The sequence below is a fragment of the Hylaeus anthracinus genome, unplaced genomic scaffold, assembly GCF_026225885.1.
Source record: "Hylaeus anthracinus isolate JK02 unplaced genomic scaffold, UHH_iyHylAnth1.0_haploid 12001, whole genome shotgun sequence".
Classification (NCBI taxonomy): domain Eukaryota; kingdom Metazoa; phylum Arthropoda; class Insecta; order Hymenoptera; family Colletidae; genus Hylaeus; species Hylaeus anthracinus.
Window position 1 is genome coordinate 9,877,547 of NW_026534348.1, and position 19,217 is coordinate 9,896,763.

At 40.5% G+C, this 19,217-nt stretch overlaps 1 protein-coding gene across 1 annotated transcript in view; it reads right to left on the minus strand.

Annotated features, from left to right (window-relative positions):
* LOC128891343 (protein stum) overlaps window positions 1-19,217 on the minus strand; it is a 35,120-nt gene that overhangs the window by 13,901 nt on the left and 2,002 nt on the right. The window contains exons 2-4 of the mRNA XM_054150761.1: window positions 11,398-11,459; window positions 8,955-9,336; window positions 6,929-8,645 (exon numbers count right to left, since the gene is read on the minus strand). Coding sequence (XP_054006736.1) covers window positions 6,929-8,645; window positions 8,955-9,318 — 2,081 coding nt within the window. The 5' untranslated portion in view covers window positions 9,319-9,336; window positions 11,398-11,459. The remainder of the gene's footprint in view (window positions 1-6,928; window positions 8,646-8,954; window positions 9,337-11,397; window positions 11,460-19,217) is intronic.

Below are 19,217 nucleotides of genomic sequence, written 5' to 3' on the forward strand. Positions count from 1 at the left end.
TAATGAACACTATGTTATTTTCTGAAAAAAAAATCATATATTCTTTTCATGTAGCATTCCTAAATTCACAAAAAAAAAAGGAATAGCCCAACAAAATTCCAGTGAACATAAACCTCGGGGAATCCTTTCCACTTGAGAAATCTTCCACGAAAGACGAAGTTAATTACCAAGAAATTAGATTTATCCTTCCTTTATCCTTCCTTTATTCTCTACCATAAAATCTCAAACAATGTAAACACTTCCTCCAACTCATTTAATTCATTTCCGTAGCCCTCGAACTACCTTTTTCGAGGCGCACATAGTAAAATACCATTCCGCAACACTTCTGCGTATCACTAATGACTTCAACGATAGTTTTCGTTTTCGCGGATCGATCGCACCCGTGACACTCTATATAACACCATACCAAACCGCAACGACTAGAACAGCGCGGAGCATCGGTGCCACATCGGTCGCGAAACGTCAACAAATAAAATCGCCGCGATGTAAACGGTTTTGCAAACGTCTGGTTTGACGTCAATGTCGCCGCGAAACTGGGCCAAACGCGAAGGGCTAGTTCATCCCGAGAGCCTCAGCCACCCCCTAACGTCACGCAACTTTTTCTATGGGGGACCTGGATCGCGGTGATGTCGAAAAATTCGACGATTTCGACGCTGGAGCGACCGACGACGGAGCTTAGGGAACGTGGCGCGAGCGGGACCAGTTCGACGGATAGAGGAACGACACGAAGAAACGTGAAATCGGGCTGCCAGCTGAGTGAAATACAAGGGGTGGTCAGGGGGTTCGACCTTGGCCGCACGCGATCCTGACGAGTCGCTGGTCAGCCGACTTTACGTCGATTTTCGGTTATGCCAACCGCCGTTGGATTATTATTTTTCAGGACGCTGAGCTAGGGTGGGGATAAATGAGTATTATTGAGACTGTTTATATTATTGTGTTTTTATGGTTGAACAAGGGATGTAAAAAAAGCTGCGAGAATGTAAACAAAGGAGTAAGAATGGAGTTTTTATTAGGGAAGTCAGAGTACTGTGAATTAGCGTCTCAAAGATAGATTAACTTTTTTTGTAAAGTGTGGCGCGAATTGCAAAAAAAAAAATAATACGAGGAGGCTTCTCTCTTCTTTTGACCAAATAAAATAGAAGAGCATGTATTGTAATTTTTAGTTAAAATAACATACTAAATTTCGATATACAAAACGTGTGTGTATCAATGCTTAGTTATCTACGTAACCTGGATGCTTGTTATTGAATATCTTCTTTTAGTAATACGATAGCTCTGATTTTCTCTTGAATATGAGAAGTATCGAGTGCAGACCAATGCATTTTTTTCGTTTTTTTTCCAAGATACAGTTTCATGCCTCCTCGTGCACGCTGCGTACGCTCATGCTGAAGTGATTAAGTATTGCATGTATATCGCGTTACTTAGCATTTTAAAACAGATATAGCATAACGGTACTTAATAATACCTGTCCACATGAACATTTTATTAACCCACTGCGTAAAAGATCGTTGCTCGATAACACCGTGGACCCGCAAAAATTATTATTTTAGCGAAGTGACGAATTACGCAGGTCAAGTTTCCATTGATTCCAACCTCCGATATGTAAGTTTCTTGCAATTACAACGAAAGAAATCAATTTTAACGTACATATTAAAACAACGTTAAAGCTTCTCATACGATTCAAATTGAGTAGATCCTTCATCCTCCAACAATGAATACATTAGAAAATAATAATGTTCCTCAAGTTCGAGTTTTCAAACACTGTTGATTCCAAAATTACGCCATTTTGTTAGGTTGGATCTAATGCCCACATAAAAATTCCGTTTTAAAGCTTAGTATACCCCTCATCGATCGCAGAAGAATTCAGTTCGATAAAACCTTCAGTACCTCCGCAAAAAATTCCTTAAGATATGATCTGCTGGGATCAAAATAACGCAACCCCTCAATTTTTCCTTCAACGCGTCCTCCAATTCACACCCTCCCCTAAGGGTCGAAGGCTCGAAACAAGTATCCGTTAAGGACGACTCGAGGGTCGTGGTATTTTTACACGAGACAGAAATCGTGGTGAAATCTGCTCGTAAAAGTGGAGCACCGCGTTCGTTGGAAAGGTGGCTGCGTTTAGTCCGACGATCTTCCGCGGCCCCCCCTGCGTTTAACCGTCTCGCGGAGATACGCTTTGTCACTGGGAAATCAGAGATTCCTTGGAGAGAATCACGTCCTGCGGAGAAGCCGCGGATTCTCGGCAATTTTCTAAAGCGAGGAGAAGCGCAACGTGTCGTTTTGAATCCGGAAGAACGATGGGGATAACGAGCTCGTTGATGATGGCCAATCGTCAGTGGAGCAAAAAGTAAGAGAGTAACTGTCGCGGCAGGTAGCGATGGGACTAAGTAAGATGGGTTTGCACATCGTTGATGTTTTTTCTTGTTTCGATGGATGCAATCGTTACTCCGGACTTAAGACTTAAGAACGTTTGTCGAGGTTGTTGATAAGTGGAGGGATATGTTTAAGGGTTATGCAATTTATTTGGTCACGTTTATTTGGTGTACGTGCATCTTTCTATTTAAAAAGAATAAAGTAGGAAGGTATATACGCACATAAAATTTGGGGACAATCAAGTAAAAAGGCATATATGAATATATTTTGCTTTTAAATTTTATGTCAAGTTAAACTTAAACGACTATATATAAAATTTGAAACCAATCAAGTAGAAAGACATACATATAACATTAAAAAGCAATAAAGAGAATATATAAATCAAATTTGGAACAGCCGTACAGCAGAAAAATACACGCTTGTTAAATGATTAACGAGTGTGTCAATGGATCCGATCGCCGACGACAGGTGTCCAGCGTCGGGATTTTGATCGTCAGCGAATCAGGAGCGAATCGAATTCGAGAACCGGTCTCGTATTTATGTTTCAATGACCGGAAACTGTGTGCACGTGCAGCGGTGTTTTTAGAGGAATCCCGTTTGCCAAGCGCGCGATCGACTAATAATAGACGTGATAATATTTGCTCTCGAGTATGAAGCTGTTCGCGCTACCAGGGCGATCACATGCGTTGCACATCGAGGAAGATTATTTTAAGAGCCAGAGGATAGGTGCTCGCCTGGTAATTCGATTTCGCATAATCGAAGGGTGGCTGGAAGATGACAGGGATCGCGCGTCGTGCGAAATTGGGTCTCTTTCGCACACCTGTGGCGAATAATCGGAGTATTAGTCATTAAATACATAAATTAAAAAAAAAAAATAAAAATAGTAATATCCTCTTCCATGTACGATCCCAAACAAAAATATTAACACAGAAAACTACCACAAATGAACAGTAATCGTAACCAACAAACAATTGTTAGAATTGTTTAACACATTTTGGGGTGAAAATTAATTACTTTTGCTAGATTAGTCCGAAGGGCTGAGTTCTACACCGGATAACAAACTCGATGAATAATTCAGCTCCTCTGTTCTTGCCGACTCGAACGCTTCAGCGGGGATCTATCGCAATTTCGCATGGTGCGATTATGTTTGTAAAGAGACGTTCCAGTATTCGTTCCTGATTATACAGCATCGTCACGCTATTGCAGTTCTCTGAGTCACTTTAACGTGTCGGCGCCGTAATGGTATAACGTGAAATCATTACGGTACCCGCGTAAAAAGAATTTAATCTAGTTAGCGACTCTTTTAATTACGGACCTCCCTGAGGTGCATCGACACATGCCAAAGTTGCAAGGATGGTAGAATTAATTACATAATTCGTGCTGGGAGCCATTTGAATATTTATTTCGCATAACGTTTACGATGCAAATGTGAAGCTACCGAATAAGAATTGAAAAACGTTAATACATTTCTGTCGAAAACAGGTGCAATATACATTTGAAGAATAAAAATGTAATTATACTCTAAGGAAGTCTGTCAAACATTTTCGTTCTTTGAAAAAGCGTTATACATTTTACATGCTCCTCGAAATATAAAAATATTTGAATAACACAACATACTCATATTTGCAATACCACCCTACTTCACCCTTTCCACTCAACCTTGAAATACAGTACAATTAAAATGCAGCAAAAGGTCGCTTCGAATATCGAAAACAAAACAACGATAATCTATTGTATCTCAAGCATCTGCACAAAAATGCCCTCCAATATTCACATCTTTCTCGATCATACCTACCATCGCCACCACAAGTATTAATTAACGTTCAGGACTTCTCGATGCACGATACGCGATGCCAGTCGACTTTCGCGGGCAAAGTGCACCAGACTAGAGAAAAAAAAAAGGATAAACAAAAGTAATCGCGCCTCGACGGCGTGAAAGACGAACACGGTCTGCCCGCTTCGCTGCGCCTCGAGTTCTCTCTTTTTCCTTCCTCATTGTTCCGTTTTTTTCTTTTTTTTTTCGCTACCGATTCCAAGTTAATTAGCAACGCTGTATAACGAGGCTATTCGAGAATCTGGCTTGCAATCCCCTTGAGCCAGACCGCTGCAACTCCGTCGATGTAAATCTCCGCGGGATCGATAAACCCAGCTCGGTTGCATCGACCACCGGCAAAGGGTGGTGCTTTACAGCCAACCAGGGGTGAAGGAACTCTGGATCTTAACGCGATGAGCCAAGTTTTCCGCGCGACCCTGTCTGCGATACTCCTAGGAAGCGGTTCCACGCCAGCACGAACTTTTACAACAATTTAATTGCCCGACATACTTTCCTTTGTGTGCTTTTTTTAGCTCCCCATGAAAAAGGGCGTATCGTGAATGAGATAGGAGTACAAAAAATATCGTTGAGAAGAAGGATATTTTTCAAGATCTACTGATTGCTCTTTGAATATTAAAATGGAATTTTTGTTTGAATTTTGTTTCTTTTTGGCTTTTGTCCTCTTAATGTATCCTCTTCAAGAATGGAAACTTAAGGTCTGAGACACGAAATGTTGTGTTTTGGATATTAAGTGTTGTATGTCTTAAAGGGGATCGCGATGAAATGCATAGAATGATGTATAGGTATTATGTGCACAAGCGAATAAATTATTATTAGTTGCTAAATCATACGTACATATATCATCAACTTTTGAACCAGCAGAATAATTAAATCTTTTATATTTCTATTTAAAATTTATATTCTTATCTCAAGACTCAATTGGAGTTTGAGCAAATGCAATATTTCTTCGACGATAATGATATTAATCTCTTGTAGTTTTGTGTTTTATGTAAATTCAATAATTGTCAAGACTACTTTACATAAATCTTGAAGAGAATTAAATTTTCCATCGTGCAGTAAATGTGATTTTTTCTGACACATTGGGAAATATTTAAATGTCCAGATATACCAGCATTCCCGCTCCAAGAGAATTCCACGATCAAATTTGAATGCAAGAATAAAATTCACCCCTTATCCCGTCACCGTTTCGCAACTTCTATCTAATCGCCTCGGCCTGCATTCCATTAAATGTTATGCATAACAATTAATAGCCAGTTAGAGGAAGCACTGCCCGTCAGGGGTGGATTATAAGGGTGACTACGTGCTGGAGAACGTTACCATGAATAAGTGCGCAGTAACGCAGCTGGTTCGCGATCCACGTTGGAAGATATTGGCTTCATTGCCACACTCTGGTTAAATAAACGGACTTCATAACAGTTTTCAGGGATGGACAATATTCTATTATAAATAAAACCTTTTCTTGATTGAACAGATTACTTTTAAATGAAATTGATATGTTTAAATTTGTAATTGTATCTTTTACATTGTTAAAACTTTAATTTACATTCAACCATTAATGAATAAATAGCTGTCTATATTCGTTACTAGAAATTCTGATCTAAATAACAACCAACGTCTATAAGGAAAATAACATAAAATTTTATTATAAGAAGCCACCTTTAATGCTACTAACTGTTCCTCCATGGCTGCCATATCTAACAGCGCTATTCAAAGCACCATCTGCGTTCTCGGATTTTAAATTGTTAGCGAAAGAACCTGACAGGTAATTTCGCGAAAAAAAAAATAGGCCTCGAAGGGAACGATTTGATAAAGAAGCAATTTCACGGATTCATAACTTTCCTGGCCCGGAAGCAGCGGGCAATTCTTTTCGTTGCGCTGAGTCGACTCATCGCCAAAGTGATTCGTTTAATTGAGAATGATGCTCTGCTTTCGTGTCGCGGCCTCCCGCTTTATAATTCGATTTTCTGATCCGCCGCGCTCGCTTTGCGTGGACGGTATATCGTGTGTCCTTTAAAACGGATTTAAATCGAACCCGTATACGATTTACTGTCGCTTCCGACGACATAAATAGTTCCCCCAGCGCTGTGGATCCTTGTAGATTAACATCTAACACCGGTGTTCGTCGTTTAAATATGAGATACGCGAGATTCGAAAATTCCAGGAATCGTGGAACAATCTCAAAAGCAATTTGGAAAGCCCGGAACATTTGCTCTTCAATTTTATATGGACAGGGGTTGCTCTATAAATATGAGATCATGCCAAATTTCATGATTTTCTGATAAAATACTCTTAATTTAAATACGAGACAAAACGGAAACTAACATATATAGATAGATACACGCATACATAAATCTATAAATACAGAATTTTTCCAAAAATTGAGTGGTGATAAAACCTCATTAGCCCCAAATTAAGTCAAATAACGCAGACCTAACCCTTTTCCAATAACAACATCCCGCTCCCCTTAACACGTTAACCCCCACGTCACCCAGATAAGGGTGACAGGACTTTTCATTAAGGATTTACATAAATTAATAAATTAATAATAATACGGGAATTTGGCAAGGCTACAAAATTAAATGCTACAGCAAGCATTAGATCATTTAATTTTCAGTTGCCTCGAGACAAAATTTTAAACTCGTAGAAACATTCACGAGATTTGTTATTATTCGACAACCACAGAAACACCTACTGAATATAAAAAAAAAAAGAAATACTCACGCCGGCTCTCCGTTCTGCTCCAGGTGTATCACGTTCCCGCTGAGGGTCTCTATTTCCTGCGGTCGTTTCACCACGTGCATCCCAGTCTTCTCCCTCGGCGAGGACACACCTTTGACGGTGTTCACGCTCACCCCCGTGTCAGTGGACCTCGCACTCTCGATGGAATCGACCGACATCTCCGCGGAGGACTTGTGGGACGCGCCACTTCCTTGATTAACTGTCCTCGGTTTCACCTGATCGCCGTTAACGTTCTTCGACCCGTTCACCGCGCCAACCATGGCGGACACGTTGTTCGTCTTCGCGTTCGTCGATTGATTGACAACCGCGTTAGTCGCAACGTTTCCCGTGGTAGGATTCATAGCAGCCTTTGTTTCCGTCTCGACGCCCGATTTTGAGACACTTTTCACATCCTCCTGCTTCGTTGCACTGCTGATACTAGAAGAGTTCCTCATCGAATCGCCTACCGCCTCTGCCTCGTTGATTCTCGCAGGATTGGTCGCTGACGCAGGTTGTGGGGCAGTCGGATCTTCAGGTTTTTGGTCACTGGATTTGGAATTCTTCAGGGTCTGATCGGTGGTCAGGTTCTGAGCCTTGTTGGAACGCAACGTGGCCGAACCACTGTTATTAGCTGCGCCATTTACCTTGTTGAAGTTTTTCACGGATTGACTGACGCTGTTGGTCTTCGAGTGACTCCCAGGAGGATCGACAGGGAGAGGTGAATTGGTCCTACTGTCCGTCCCACCCTTCGTCCTTGTGTAATTCCCAGGTTTATTGGACCTGGAGACCTGAGGATTCGAACGCTGATCGTCGCCCACGGGTTGATGATTTTGCGCCTTGGCAGCCGAGTCGTTCGATGCGTTGGAAGATTTGCTGTTAGGTTCCGATTGGTTCTTCGTCCTCTCGGAGGGGTTTCTTTTCTCGGAAGCATCTTTCTCCGAAAGGATAGCGTTGGCGTCTATGTGGAGTGGCTGCACAGCCGTCGTGGCGGTGGTGTTCACCACGCTGGACGTGCCAGTGGCTCCCGAGGACTGCTTCAAAAGATCTATCAGACTGGTGTTGGAAGAGTTCTTGTCGCTACTTTGGGACTCCTTCGAGCCTGACTCCGACTGCTTGCCACTGGCTTGCTGAGTAGATTCCTCCGCCTGTCCTTTTCGAGCATCCTTGGACTCCTTGTCGGCTGGCTTCTTGGTTTTATCATTATTAATAGTGATGAACCTAGCTGGGTTCAAGGAATTCGTGCCAATCCTGTTCGCCTTCAAGGGAATCTTAGACGGTGACGTAACGCGTTCCTTGCTGGACGTTCGGCCTAGCGTCGACTTCTCTTGGTTAGGTCTCCTCGAGTTCCAGTTCTTCGACGGGGACGTGGAGGCCTTCTGCAGCTTCGTCGTCGATGACCTGGCGACTTCCTTGGAGCGATTCCTCCTAACGAATTGCGGTGTTTTCTCAGGTTTGGTCGGGGTGCCCTGGATCGGCGAAAGTTTGCTGGGTGTCCTCGTGGCCTGTCGACGGGCAGATAGGTTCGTGGCGCTGGTGCTGTTCCCAGAGGCGTTTAGGCGGTTCCTGGAGTCGGTGATATTCGAACGAGTTCGCGAGTCCGCGCGGCGGCCGTTCCTAGGCGAGGAGAGGGTCTCGTTCGACTTGGTGAGAGACGTCGAACGCTGACGGGTCGGCTGGGGTATCAGGCTCCTCCTTGGACTGCTCTGCTGCGATACTGAAACTGAGAATCCCAGGGGGACTGAACCGTGGGCCTAAGCTAACCATTTAAAAGTCAAATTTACAATTATTTAAATAAATAAAAGAAGAAACAAATTCGCTTAAATGCCAGTTTTACTTTCACTTTTGTTGCATTTTGTAATTTTCAAATGTATGATATCTCTCGAAACAATTCCCTTCCCTACTGATTTGGACATGAAAGAATGTCGAATCGCACTCGACATAGAAGTGCAAAGGGTTAATGAGGACTTTGAATTGAATGATATTCGCAAAGCATTTGAGAGACAGTGATCCAGTCGTTATAAAAAGTTACCTCGACGATCGTTTCGCCCCCTCCTGCGTGCGTCCGCGTATTCGGGGGATTGAGGCCTCGACTTCGACCGCGGCGGGGGTCCCTTGAACCCTCGTCCTCGAAACGGCGAGACTCTGCCGGTGGCCAACGTCGGCGACGGGCTCCTCGTCTCCGGCGAGACAGGCCTCGAGTCCGCGATGATCACAAAACTGGAACGCCTGTGCGCCCTAGAGGAGGACGGGGAGGACGGCGCGATCTTGTAGGGCTCGGGTGCACGCGGCGGTGGCGGCGGTATCGTGGGAGGTGCCAGGTAATTTCCGTCGGGTGCCGTGAGCACCCTAAACGGAGGTGGTCGTGGAGCATGGCCGTCGTCGATCCGCCTCATCCTTTCGAGGCCCCGAAGCTGCAAGGTAAAGGCACTTCTGTAGTCGAAGTGAGCGATCTTTAGCAAGGTAGGAGTGTAGGTGTCCTAGGTGCCCTTGCGATTTTGTTGGTACCACCTTAGGAGCCTGACAAACGAAATGACTTAGAAATTTTTGGTAGAGAAACTTGTTCTCTCGGAAAAATTGAGGATCCAGAATGATAAAAGGTAGCAAATCGTGGATCTCCAACAGAGGATCTCAATGTTCTTTTGAAACATTGAATTAAAACATTAGGTTGCTGGTCGACTGGTGACAGTACTTTTTCTAGAACAAGGACTAAGTGGAAGGGACCTTCGTGAGCTGTGCCATAGGTGCCCTTGGATTTTATTAATAACTCCGAACCTTCGAAGAACCTTAGAATCCTCACAGACGAGACGACCTTTTGGTCGAGTAATCTATCGTTTTCTTCTTTTTAAACTACGGGTCCAAAATGGTAAAAGATCTTAAATCTCCAACAGAGTATCTCAATGTTCCTTTCAAAATATTGTCTTATTCTTGCACTACATCTGCATATTTATCTCTACTTCTAGATACGTACGCCTACATCTTTAATGCATTGCAAACGCATCACTATCATCTGTGCTTTTCTATGTATCGTTTGCAAGAACTTACAGTGAACAGAGCCTGCGATAGTGCTGTAAAAATTTAAATACTAAACTTAATATCGTACATCGGTTTCCTTTCAATCATATTGGCTACACTCTATACTCCAGAGCCTGGAGGTATTATTAGGGTGCAGTCATAATTTGCTGAAGTACGGTTCACGTCAACGTACTCTGGCGCTTGTGTTTTCACTCGTAACTTTATGATTCCCAGCGCAACGAATAATATTTAGACGCGATACCATCTTATCGCCGGATTGCTGACATAAGTCAAACTTTCCAGTCCCTTTTATCTCGATTGAAGTCTCTCTTAATTGCTCCATAATGTCTGGAAGCTCTAAACGACGTTAAATGCGTTAATAACGACTCGGGGAATGCTGTGCACAGTGTTTCAGCTTCGAATGGAGAAGTGCAAATATTTTTGGAACAAAGTAAATATGCCAGTAATCGGATATGTTTTTGTGATTGGACACTTGTGAAGAGAAACCATAATTTCTCAAAAAGGAAATTTGAATTTTTTCACGACAATAGAATATTATAACATTGGCTCTTAAATTATTTAATTATTGGCAATGCTTTCGACTCAATTTTTAGTGATAATTATTGAAATGGTGCTAACTAATTAATACATTGATTTGCTCATTCTCTAATTCCTGACAGTAAAAGCATATTTTTTTTATATGAGTTGAAGTAACCAGTTACACGATTTTGGAAACGAATCAGGGAATTTTAAAAAGCACAGATTTCGATGATATGATATCGTCAGCAGTGTATTGAAATAGATGGATGACACATGGAACGTCTCTTATGGAGACCAAAATAATTCCGTGTAATCTCTAATAATCCTGTTTTCGAACAGCAAGCGATGAACGGGACTAGATAAGTGACGTTATCGAAGCTGAGAATCGCTGTTTACTCTGAAAGGATTAATTCGCAAATCTGTGTTTACTAAGCGTTTTCCACTCGATTTAACAAGCCCGAAAATGATTGCTAATTCATGCAAAATAATGCAATAATTTAAGGGGTTGTGACACGGTGATAGGCTGCAAAATAAGGGGGAATTATAAAATTTAATTCGAAGCCTAATATGTAACTTTAACAAATGTTTATCTATTATCTGACACTTTTGACAATACACGCGTTAAACTACCAACCTAGTGAATTTCATGATAAAATTTTATTTTTATTCTACCTAACGACCGAATCATCTGAAATAAAAGGACAACGAAGTATGCAATTTCCATCAGTAGCTGCATAACTTTTACATAAATTGGAATTTTCTAAAGAAACTCAGCAGATTTACAGTTTAATGCATGTGGCTTAAGGCAATAGATAAAGATTTGATCAAATGACGTAGCAATCTTCGATAAAAATATTCAAATGCCACCTTGTTTCAAAGCCCATCAACCTGATCGAATCCTCTCAGTTTACCAGAATTACCTCGAGTCCTTCATGCAGACCACCAGGATGCGGAGGACGCCGAGATCCGTTGTCGCTCTCACCTGAAAACACAGAAAAATATTGTTACTCCTAAAGAGGCTTAATAATTGAAGTCGAAAACGTTTTAATAATCACAAATTGCCTCAAGTTATTTAGAAAACCTTTCAATCATTATTTTCATCGTGTCCCCAGTCGGGTCCATCATGCAACTAAGGGTTAACACCCATCGAACGATGAAGCAAGCTCTGAGGACCTGCTACCCTATTCATTAGGGTCTACCACTGAGCGTGCTAAACAAATTAGATCGTTTCCTCGAGATAAACACGAAATTTTTAACGCCCTCCTTTCAGCACGACACGCCGAGAGCATGAAGGCGCGTTTCCGGAAATTCTATATCCAATATTCTCAACCTTTTTGACTCCTGACCTTCTCATCTTATTTGTCTCTGTACCCAAAAACTTCTCATGATAGATACTTCGTGGCAACAATAATGTACTAATTGTTTCCTCATGACATGCAACATGCAATAAAATATTATACAATAATACAAATCAATATCTTTTGAGAAATGAATAAAAAACCACTGATACAAGATTTACAATTTAGGAGGGTACAATGAAATATACTTGAAAACATTTGTCACGACCCACTCATAACTTTCGAGCTTCTTCGTATTTTTATATAATTTATTCAAGACCCTCAGGTGTATTTGCATACAGAGTGCTCCACTGTGAGCCCCACGGCCTTCCATTAAGAGTCCTGGGTCTAGTCCAAGGGCTTCATTGTCTTCCTTCTTCCTCTTCCGCTGGAAGATCGGCGATCAGATTCGCCCACGGTTAGGGCAATTAACAGAGCCGCGTGCAACATCGTAATTATTCGTCGACTGATGTAATTACTCACTCTACCTCTGCTGGCTTCGTCGAGCAGGACAGTAGGCTCGAGGATACGCATTTTATTCACGCTCTCATAGGCGGGAATGCTCGGCCCGATCGCGTCGGTCTCGCTACGAACGCCATGCTTATTACCGCGATACCGTGACGCTGCTGAACTACATTTACTACGTACACTCCATTTTCTTCTTTTCATATCCGCCGACGTCGCTGATCGAATGAAAAATGGCGAACACGAAGGAGAGATTGATGCCAGTCGAAGACTTCCTTCTGGGTTCGGAAACGTTCCTTCCTCCAGTTGTCTTCTTCCATTACAAACCTTGAAAATTAAACACTTCTATTGTTTCTAAAGTCGTTTGTCTCACGTTAGAGATCTTTCTTTCCTTTTTTTCAATGGTCATTTGAATATGCAAACTCATTTTGTCTTAAAAATTGAATTTTGAACACCTCTTCTGTCTTGAGAATTTGCAACTGTCTTAAAAATTTAATTCTGAACACCTCTTTTGTCTTGGGAATTTGCATTTGTGTCTTAGAAAACTATAGCCTTCATTTTTTAAACATTTCTAGACACCTTCCTTGTCTTTTTGGAAGTGTTATGTATTTGTTAGAACCTTGCTTCTGTATAGAAAACTTTCTTCACTTTTTAATTTCTTCTTTATTTGTCTTCTTTCTTATTTTCGAAGTTTCGATCTTCGCTTCTTGAATATCTCATTCTATCTTCGGGAAGGAATGTATAAACTTATGAAGCTCATAAAGGTGTGCCGATCTTAAACAAATTATTCTAAACTATATTCTAATCTATTCTCCTCGCTTCAAACACGATAGTGAGGTTTTTTTTCTTTTATTTCAATAACTGTATTCCTAACGTTCCCTTCCCACTTTTCAAATACTTAGTTTTAATCTCGTCACGGTGATACGCGCGTTGTGAAACGTTGGCTGTACCGTTGAACACGTTACATTTTCAATGCAAATTGTTATGAGTGAAGTGTAACAAAAAATGGGTCAATGAAATATTACAAAGCGGTCGTAGGGTGTGTTTAGTGTAGCAATAAATTACAACGCACGATTTCTCTGCGATTGCGTTTCTTTCCCTTTTATAACTAACCGAATTATCGAACACCTTATACAGTTGCGATTACGTTGGCTGCGTTCCTACCTTGGAATATCTAATGAGTCATTCTAAAACACTAGAACCCCCAGTGTTTTTGTCAAAAATGAGAAAAAATTTTATATCCAAATAAGAATTTGAATTTACATATGATGTTAATTCAAATTCTAATGTTTGAATAAAATTTTGATAAATGACAAAGAAGTAATTCTTTTCGATAAAACAAAGTTCATGCAACAGAGGGTTGAACGTTTCCTAATCCATTCGCGGCTACCAAACCATGAAGCTCGATCATGTACCATAAAATACAAAACATGAAAAGCAAGGCTACACTCGTTACCCATCGCTCCACCAATGCCTCCTTCACTCCGTTTCCCAACCGAATTCCAATAAATAAATAAATGAATCCACACTTTCGTTTATGCAACACGTGCGTGCACATGATGAATCACTGTTATCCAGTAGTCCATCGTTCCCACAAAAGGCACACCACGAAATCTAGCAACCCGTGAACAAATCCACGAAGAACGACCAGGTTTCTCGTGACTCGTAAAAATCTCTCAAAGCGTAACACACCGTGACACCATAACCTACCTCAATCACAACTTTAAACAAACGTTGCCTCTGCTACTCGATTTTATTGCGATTGCAAAGAACATTAACACTTATCACGATCAATAAAAATATATGAAGAATCATTCAGAATTGAAATAAAAGCAGCAGGAAGATAATCACTGGAATAATAGCAACGCAGACGCCATCCAGGGGTGACGATTCCGATGCACCTGGTGGACCTTTTCCAGGTGGTAGGCCCTCGTCGAACGAGCTGCGCGGCGTCCAACGACATCCTTCACACCGTCACGTGTCAGCTCCTGGCAGGTTTGTCAGCGGGAAGATTCGAGCTTGGACGAACATGAACGACCTCGTCCCCGAAACGTAATCGACGGTGCTACCTGGCGACGCGTTGATTTACTGGAGCCCGTTTGTTTCGAATTAATGGACAGGCCAATAATGGCGCGATTTGCGAGCGGTGCCGTAGCGACGTTTACCGGAGGATCGCTCCACGCTTTCTAGAAATCTGTCTCCCAACTGCGCCAAGAAAGCAAACCGACTGAAGGAGATGGGAAGAGACCGTGCATGGGATAGCGCAGCTTTTATGACGTTTTTCGAAACGGGATCCACGACGGACTCGATACTGTTTAAGGGGGAGTAGCAGCTTTCTTGAAGGGTGGCCGTATTTGGGAATTTTTTGTGTGGATAGCGAATGTCTAATGGAGCCATTGCGAACGTGCATTAGAAAGAAATAGTCTGAGCACTGTTTTTGGTAATTTTTATTGAAGTGTGTCGATTTGTGTGGGAAATATAGAGCGCCTTTATTATGCGCTATCGAGTCGCAGAGTAAGGGTGGTTTTCTCTGGTCCTAATGGCCAGACGTGAATCAAATAATTAAAAAATCGGAGAACAAAATATTTGAAAGATCAAGACTAAGTGCTTAAGAAATGAATAAAAATACCTTTCTTCATTTATGAAAATAATAGGTATTTGGTATTTACAAAACAGCACTAAGTATCTTAGAACAATTAAAATGATGTTATTTTAGTCTCTTAAGTGTAAAGAAAGAATTCCCCTACAAACATTTATTTGTTTAATGGATGATAATTACAGTGCAATATCTGACACTGTTATGGATGAAAAATGATCCCCAAAATATTTTCGACGCTAGCAAAACAATTATTCACCAGCAATCAACAGAATGCTAATTGATAAATAAAATTCAATTAGATACGTGCCCGCTTAAATAAATCTTCCATAGGATGAGCTCAAAACAAAATTCGGAACGAATTGACTCCTTCAAATGTCGAAGTTCTCATGGACGTGATCTGAAACCTTTTTGACCTTTAAGTGTTGCCAAGTGTAGTCATTATTTCCCCGTTGAATGCCACGCCACGATTCTGAAAATCATTGCGAAGAGATTCGTCTGTGACCTTGACACCGCGGAAACTGTTTATGAGATATGAGTGCGGAGCCACGTGACATGATCGACGATTTTCCAGGTGCGTCCGTGTGTGCCGTGCACTCTACCTAATTGCAATCGGAAATCGAAAATGCGATAGAGGCGCGAGGAACTGTTCGAATCCATTTTTGATAGAAACTGTATCATAGCTCGATAAAGATAGTTCATAGACAACGAAGATTTCTAGTCTTAACAAATCAATTATGGTTGTTAATATAGTTTTCTTTGTTCAAATATGGGACTAAACAATATGTGGACATTAGACCAATCGTGGCTTTATATCGTCGAACAATGAATATAAAATAAAATATAAAATAATATGAATAAAAATTGACCCGATAAGACATAACAGTTGAAAATCTAATTTTAATTCTAATTTTATTTCTTAATAATAAAAACACCACTGATATCCCACAGAGAAATAAATAAAATAACCAAAGTACTTTTACTCTTCTCCTCAAACGTACAACCGAACCACAAGTCGAACATAAAAATAATTCATTCCATCAACCAATAATGTAATCAAATTTATCTTTTGGAAATTGAAGCGTACTCCTGCGACAAAGCTTACTAAATAATAATCCTCGGTGTATATCTTTTTAATGCCTGAAGAGACATCAACTGAATCGTGTGTGCGATGAGGCACAGGCGACGTCTATCACCGAGGATGCCTGGAACGTGCACCGGCGTAGATAACAGACGTTCACCCGTAATGAGGCGTTTGCTAACGCAAACGTTCCCGACAGGATGAACCGTGGAACCGCTTAGCTTTGCGTAACAATTAATTCGACGAGCCCTGCTCGACTGCCCCGCGAAATAATCGGGTATTACATGATCGTTACGCCGCGCAGAACTTCCTTGCGCGATGAATACACAACGGACAGGGTCGTTGACCCACTACAGATTACAATTCACGTTTTCTACTCTCATTACCAACTCGATCGTTTATTATTCTGTTGACCTATAAATATATTGCGACGGTGCAAAAAGAAAATCGAGTGGAAAGCGATATATATTGTAGTTTCTATATCGCCCCGTCTGAAAATGCAAATGGTCGTCTGGCTCTCACGTTGATGACTGTTTTTGTCTACTTATGAAAATGGTTAGAAATGTTAGAATGCATCAGAAAATATTGCTTTGATTCGTTGATGTTTGAGATATCTTATTGGAGACCACTCTTGTTTGATTTATTATATATTAATCAAAAAGTTTCTCTCTATTAGTGTTTGGGAACAAAGTAATCATCAGTATTCTCCAAGTAGTCATTAATAAAGACATAATTTTCGCATCGTCTAGTTTTAGATTCTACCTTTGATGGTTATATGGGTTTTAATTAAACAAAATGTACGGAGAATGCATGGTGAATTTTTCTGCCGGTTTCGTTGACGCTATAATTTAAGTAAACGTTGCGTAATGAGTGCCTATTAAGCCGATGGCTATCTCCTTCCGCGCCCCATCACCGACAAATTGTTATTTATAACACCGATCATGGGAAATGTTGCAATATGTTGTCGTTAGGGCTTGGGCTCTCGTTAAGCGCGCCTCATCAACCCCTAGAGCGTTAAATTGGCGCAAAATGAATGCGAATTCCTTTATAATTAGTTGTTTACGATCACACGAACCATTTAAATTTTGACTAGTTGCTCAACAAAAATGATTAATTACATGTTACGATTTTTGGGATGGTCCAATTCATTTTAAAACTATTTTGAAATGGTGATACTTCGAGGTCGTAAAGTGAAGTATATTGTTTTGTGTATTTATGAGAGAAATAAATTATTAAATATTCTGGTTGGAAATTTCTCTACTTCACAATACTAAAACCACTAGTATACGTCGAAGTGTACATCATGCTGTGCGCCGAACAATAAATGTTTAAATGTCAACATTTGAATGTTTAATTTTGAGAAAGCTGTAGTGCGTGTATTGTGTCTACGTTGCTGTGATTAGGTTCGTCGTTAACACCGCTACTCTCGCTACTGCGGAACAGTTCCGAAAGTACATTATTTTTACATTTATTCCTCACAACGTCCTATTACACGCGCGATAGCGATCAATTTAGATGACAGAGAACATTGTTTTCTTTCGATGTACCCTCTACCATGGATCGATTAAATTCGCCTCGCGACAAATGGAAAATATTTTCAACATTTTCTAGTTAAAATAATTGTATCTTCTTCGAACACCTCACGTTTCTATTAAATAAAGGCTAATCGCCAGAGTTCATTTATATGCATGACACGGGAGTAAACAAAAAATTATTATTTTCCATTAAGCAAAGACATCGAGGGAGGTATTTTCTACTACAAGTACTTTTACTCAAAATGTTCTATCACTTTCATTATAATAATAATAATACAATTTTGATTATTATAAGAAATACATTTTATATTCTACAAGAAGTGCATTTGTCGATAATTGATTACTAGCACTTCGATAAATTAATATTCTTCATGAAACAAAATGAAACTGTCTCCTTAAAATATATATAAACAGCTATGCAAAGTTTCAAAGACCTACATTCAACACTGTCTATCAAAAAGATTCATAAAACTTCTTCCTAGCATCTCCTTCAAGGGTCGCGAAAAAGTCGTCCAAGTTTCCCTTCATCGATCGCGCAAACGCTCGCAAGGGAATTTCAAAAGCAGCGTCGACGTGTTATCAAAGTGGCAATAAAAATTGAGATGCCACGCGTTTCGTTCCATCGCAAATTGGTAATTTCGAATGTCGATAAAGTATACACGCTTTCTGTTTTTCCCGACTTTTTTTTCCTTTTTTTTTCATTTTCATTACACGGAAGCGATCAACACACGTTTTCCGTGGTCTCGAGACCGAGCAACAAAACATCTCGCGTGTCGAGTCGTTGCTTTAATTCAAACGTCTCCACGGGCCGCACCAAGGCATCGTGTACCTTGACAATTGTCATCGATCAAAAAGCGAAATACAAGCGTGTGCATGCATATTAATTCCCCGTTGGTTTCGCGGACACGTCAAAATGTAAGGTATCGAACGGAATAAGGGAAACGTCGATCATGTTAGCGTCGATTAACCGAAACGTTGATCTTGGGAAAGCCTGTCATCGGAAGAGGCGATATCCTCCTGACCTACTCTCGAAATAAATCGTCGTCCAGTCTCGACAACTCGGAGTAATTTTCTGATAACAATTCGTGTCTCTCGAAAAAATGATTTGCGATGGTCTTTTATAAATTGGAATTTTATAAATATTCTACTTCATTAATATACGAGTGTGTTTACAGTTTCCTTGCTATTAATTCGTAACCATCAAAATATCCGTCACTATGACCTCAGAAAAAGTTTGTTGACCCCTGAGATAGAATCCTACGCTTGATATGCAAAATAAAGTTCGTCACAGAGTCGTCAGACACGTGGTTTTATCGAGGCAAGAAACGAGGAAATTCCGTAGGATTTTTCCTCCTTAAGTGGAACAGTCGGACTTTTATCGATCTGATTCAAATCCGTCCACGGAGACCGCCACGAGGAACGCGCGAGCGCGTTCACAACTTTTTCTGCAAGTGAATGAGAACCAGAGGTGATTCATGGGATCTACGGCGCCATTGAATCCGTCAATAGAATTATAAAAATGTAATATAGACATCAATCGTAAAATAATAAATTGAGTTGTATTAAGTAATCATTCTTTATTCTAACATCTTAGAAAGATTAACTCAATTATCATACGAAAAGAATTTGAAGAATATGAAAAGAAAAAATATTTTCAACACTTGAGAATTAAAACATTATTCGTATATAAAATATACGAACTTATTCGCTTATTATTTACTTATCT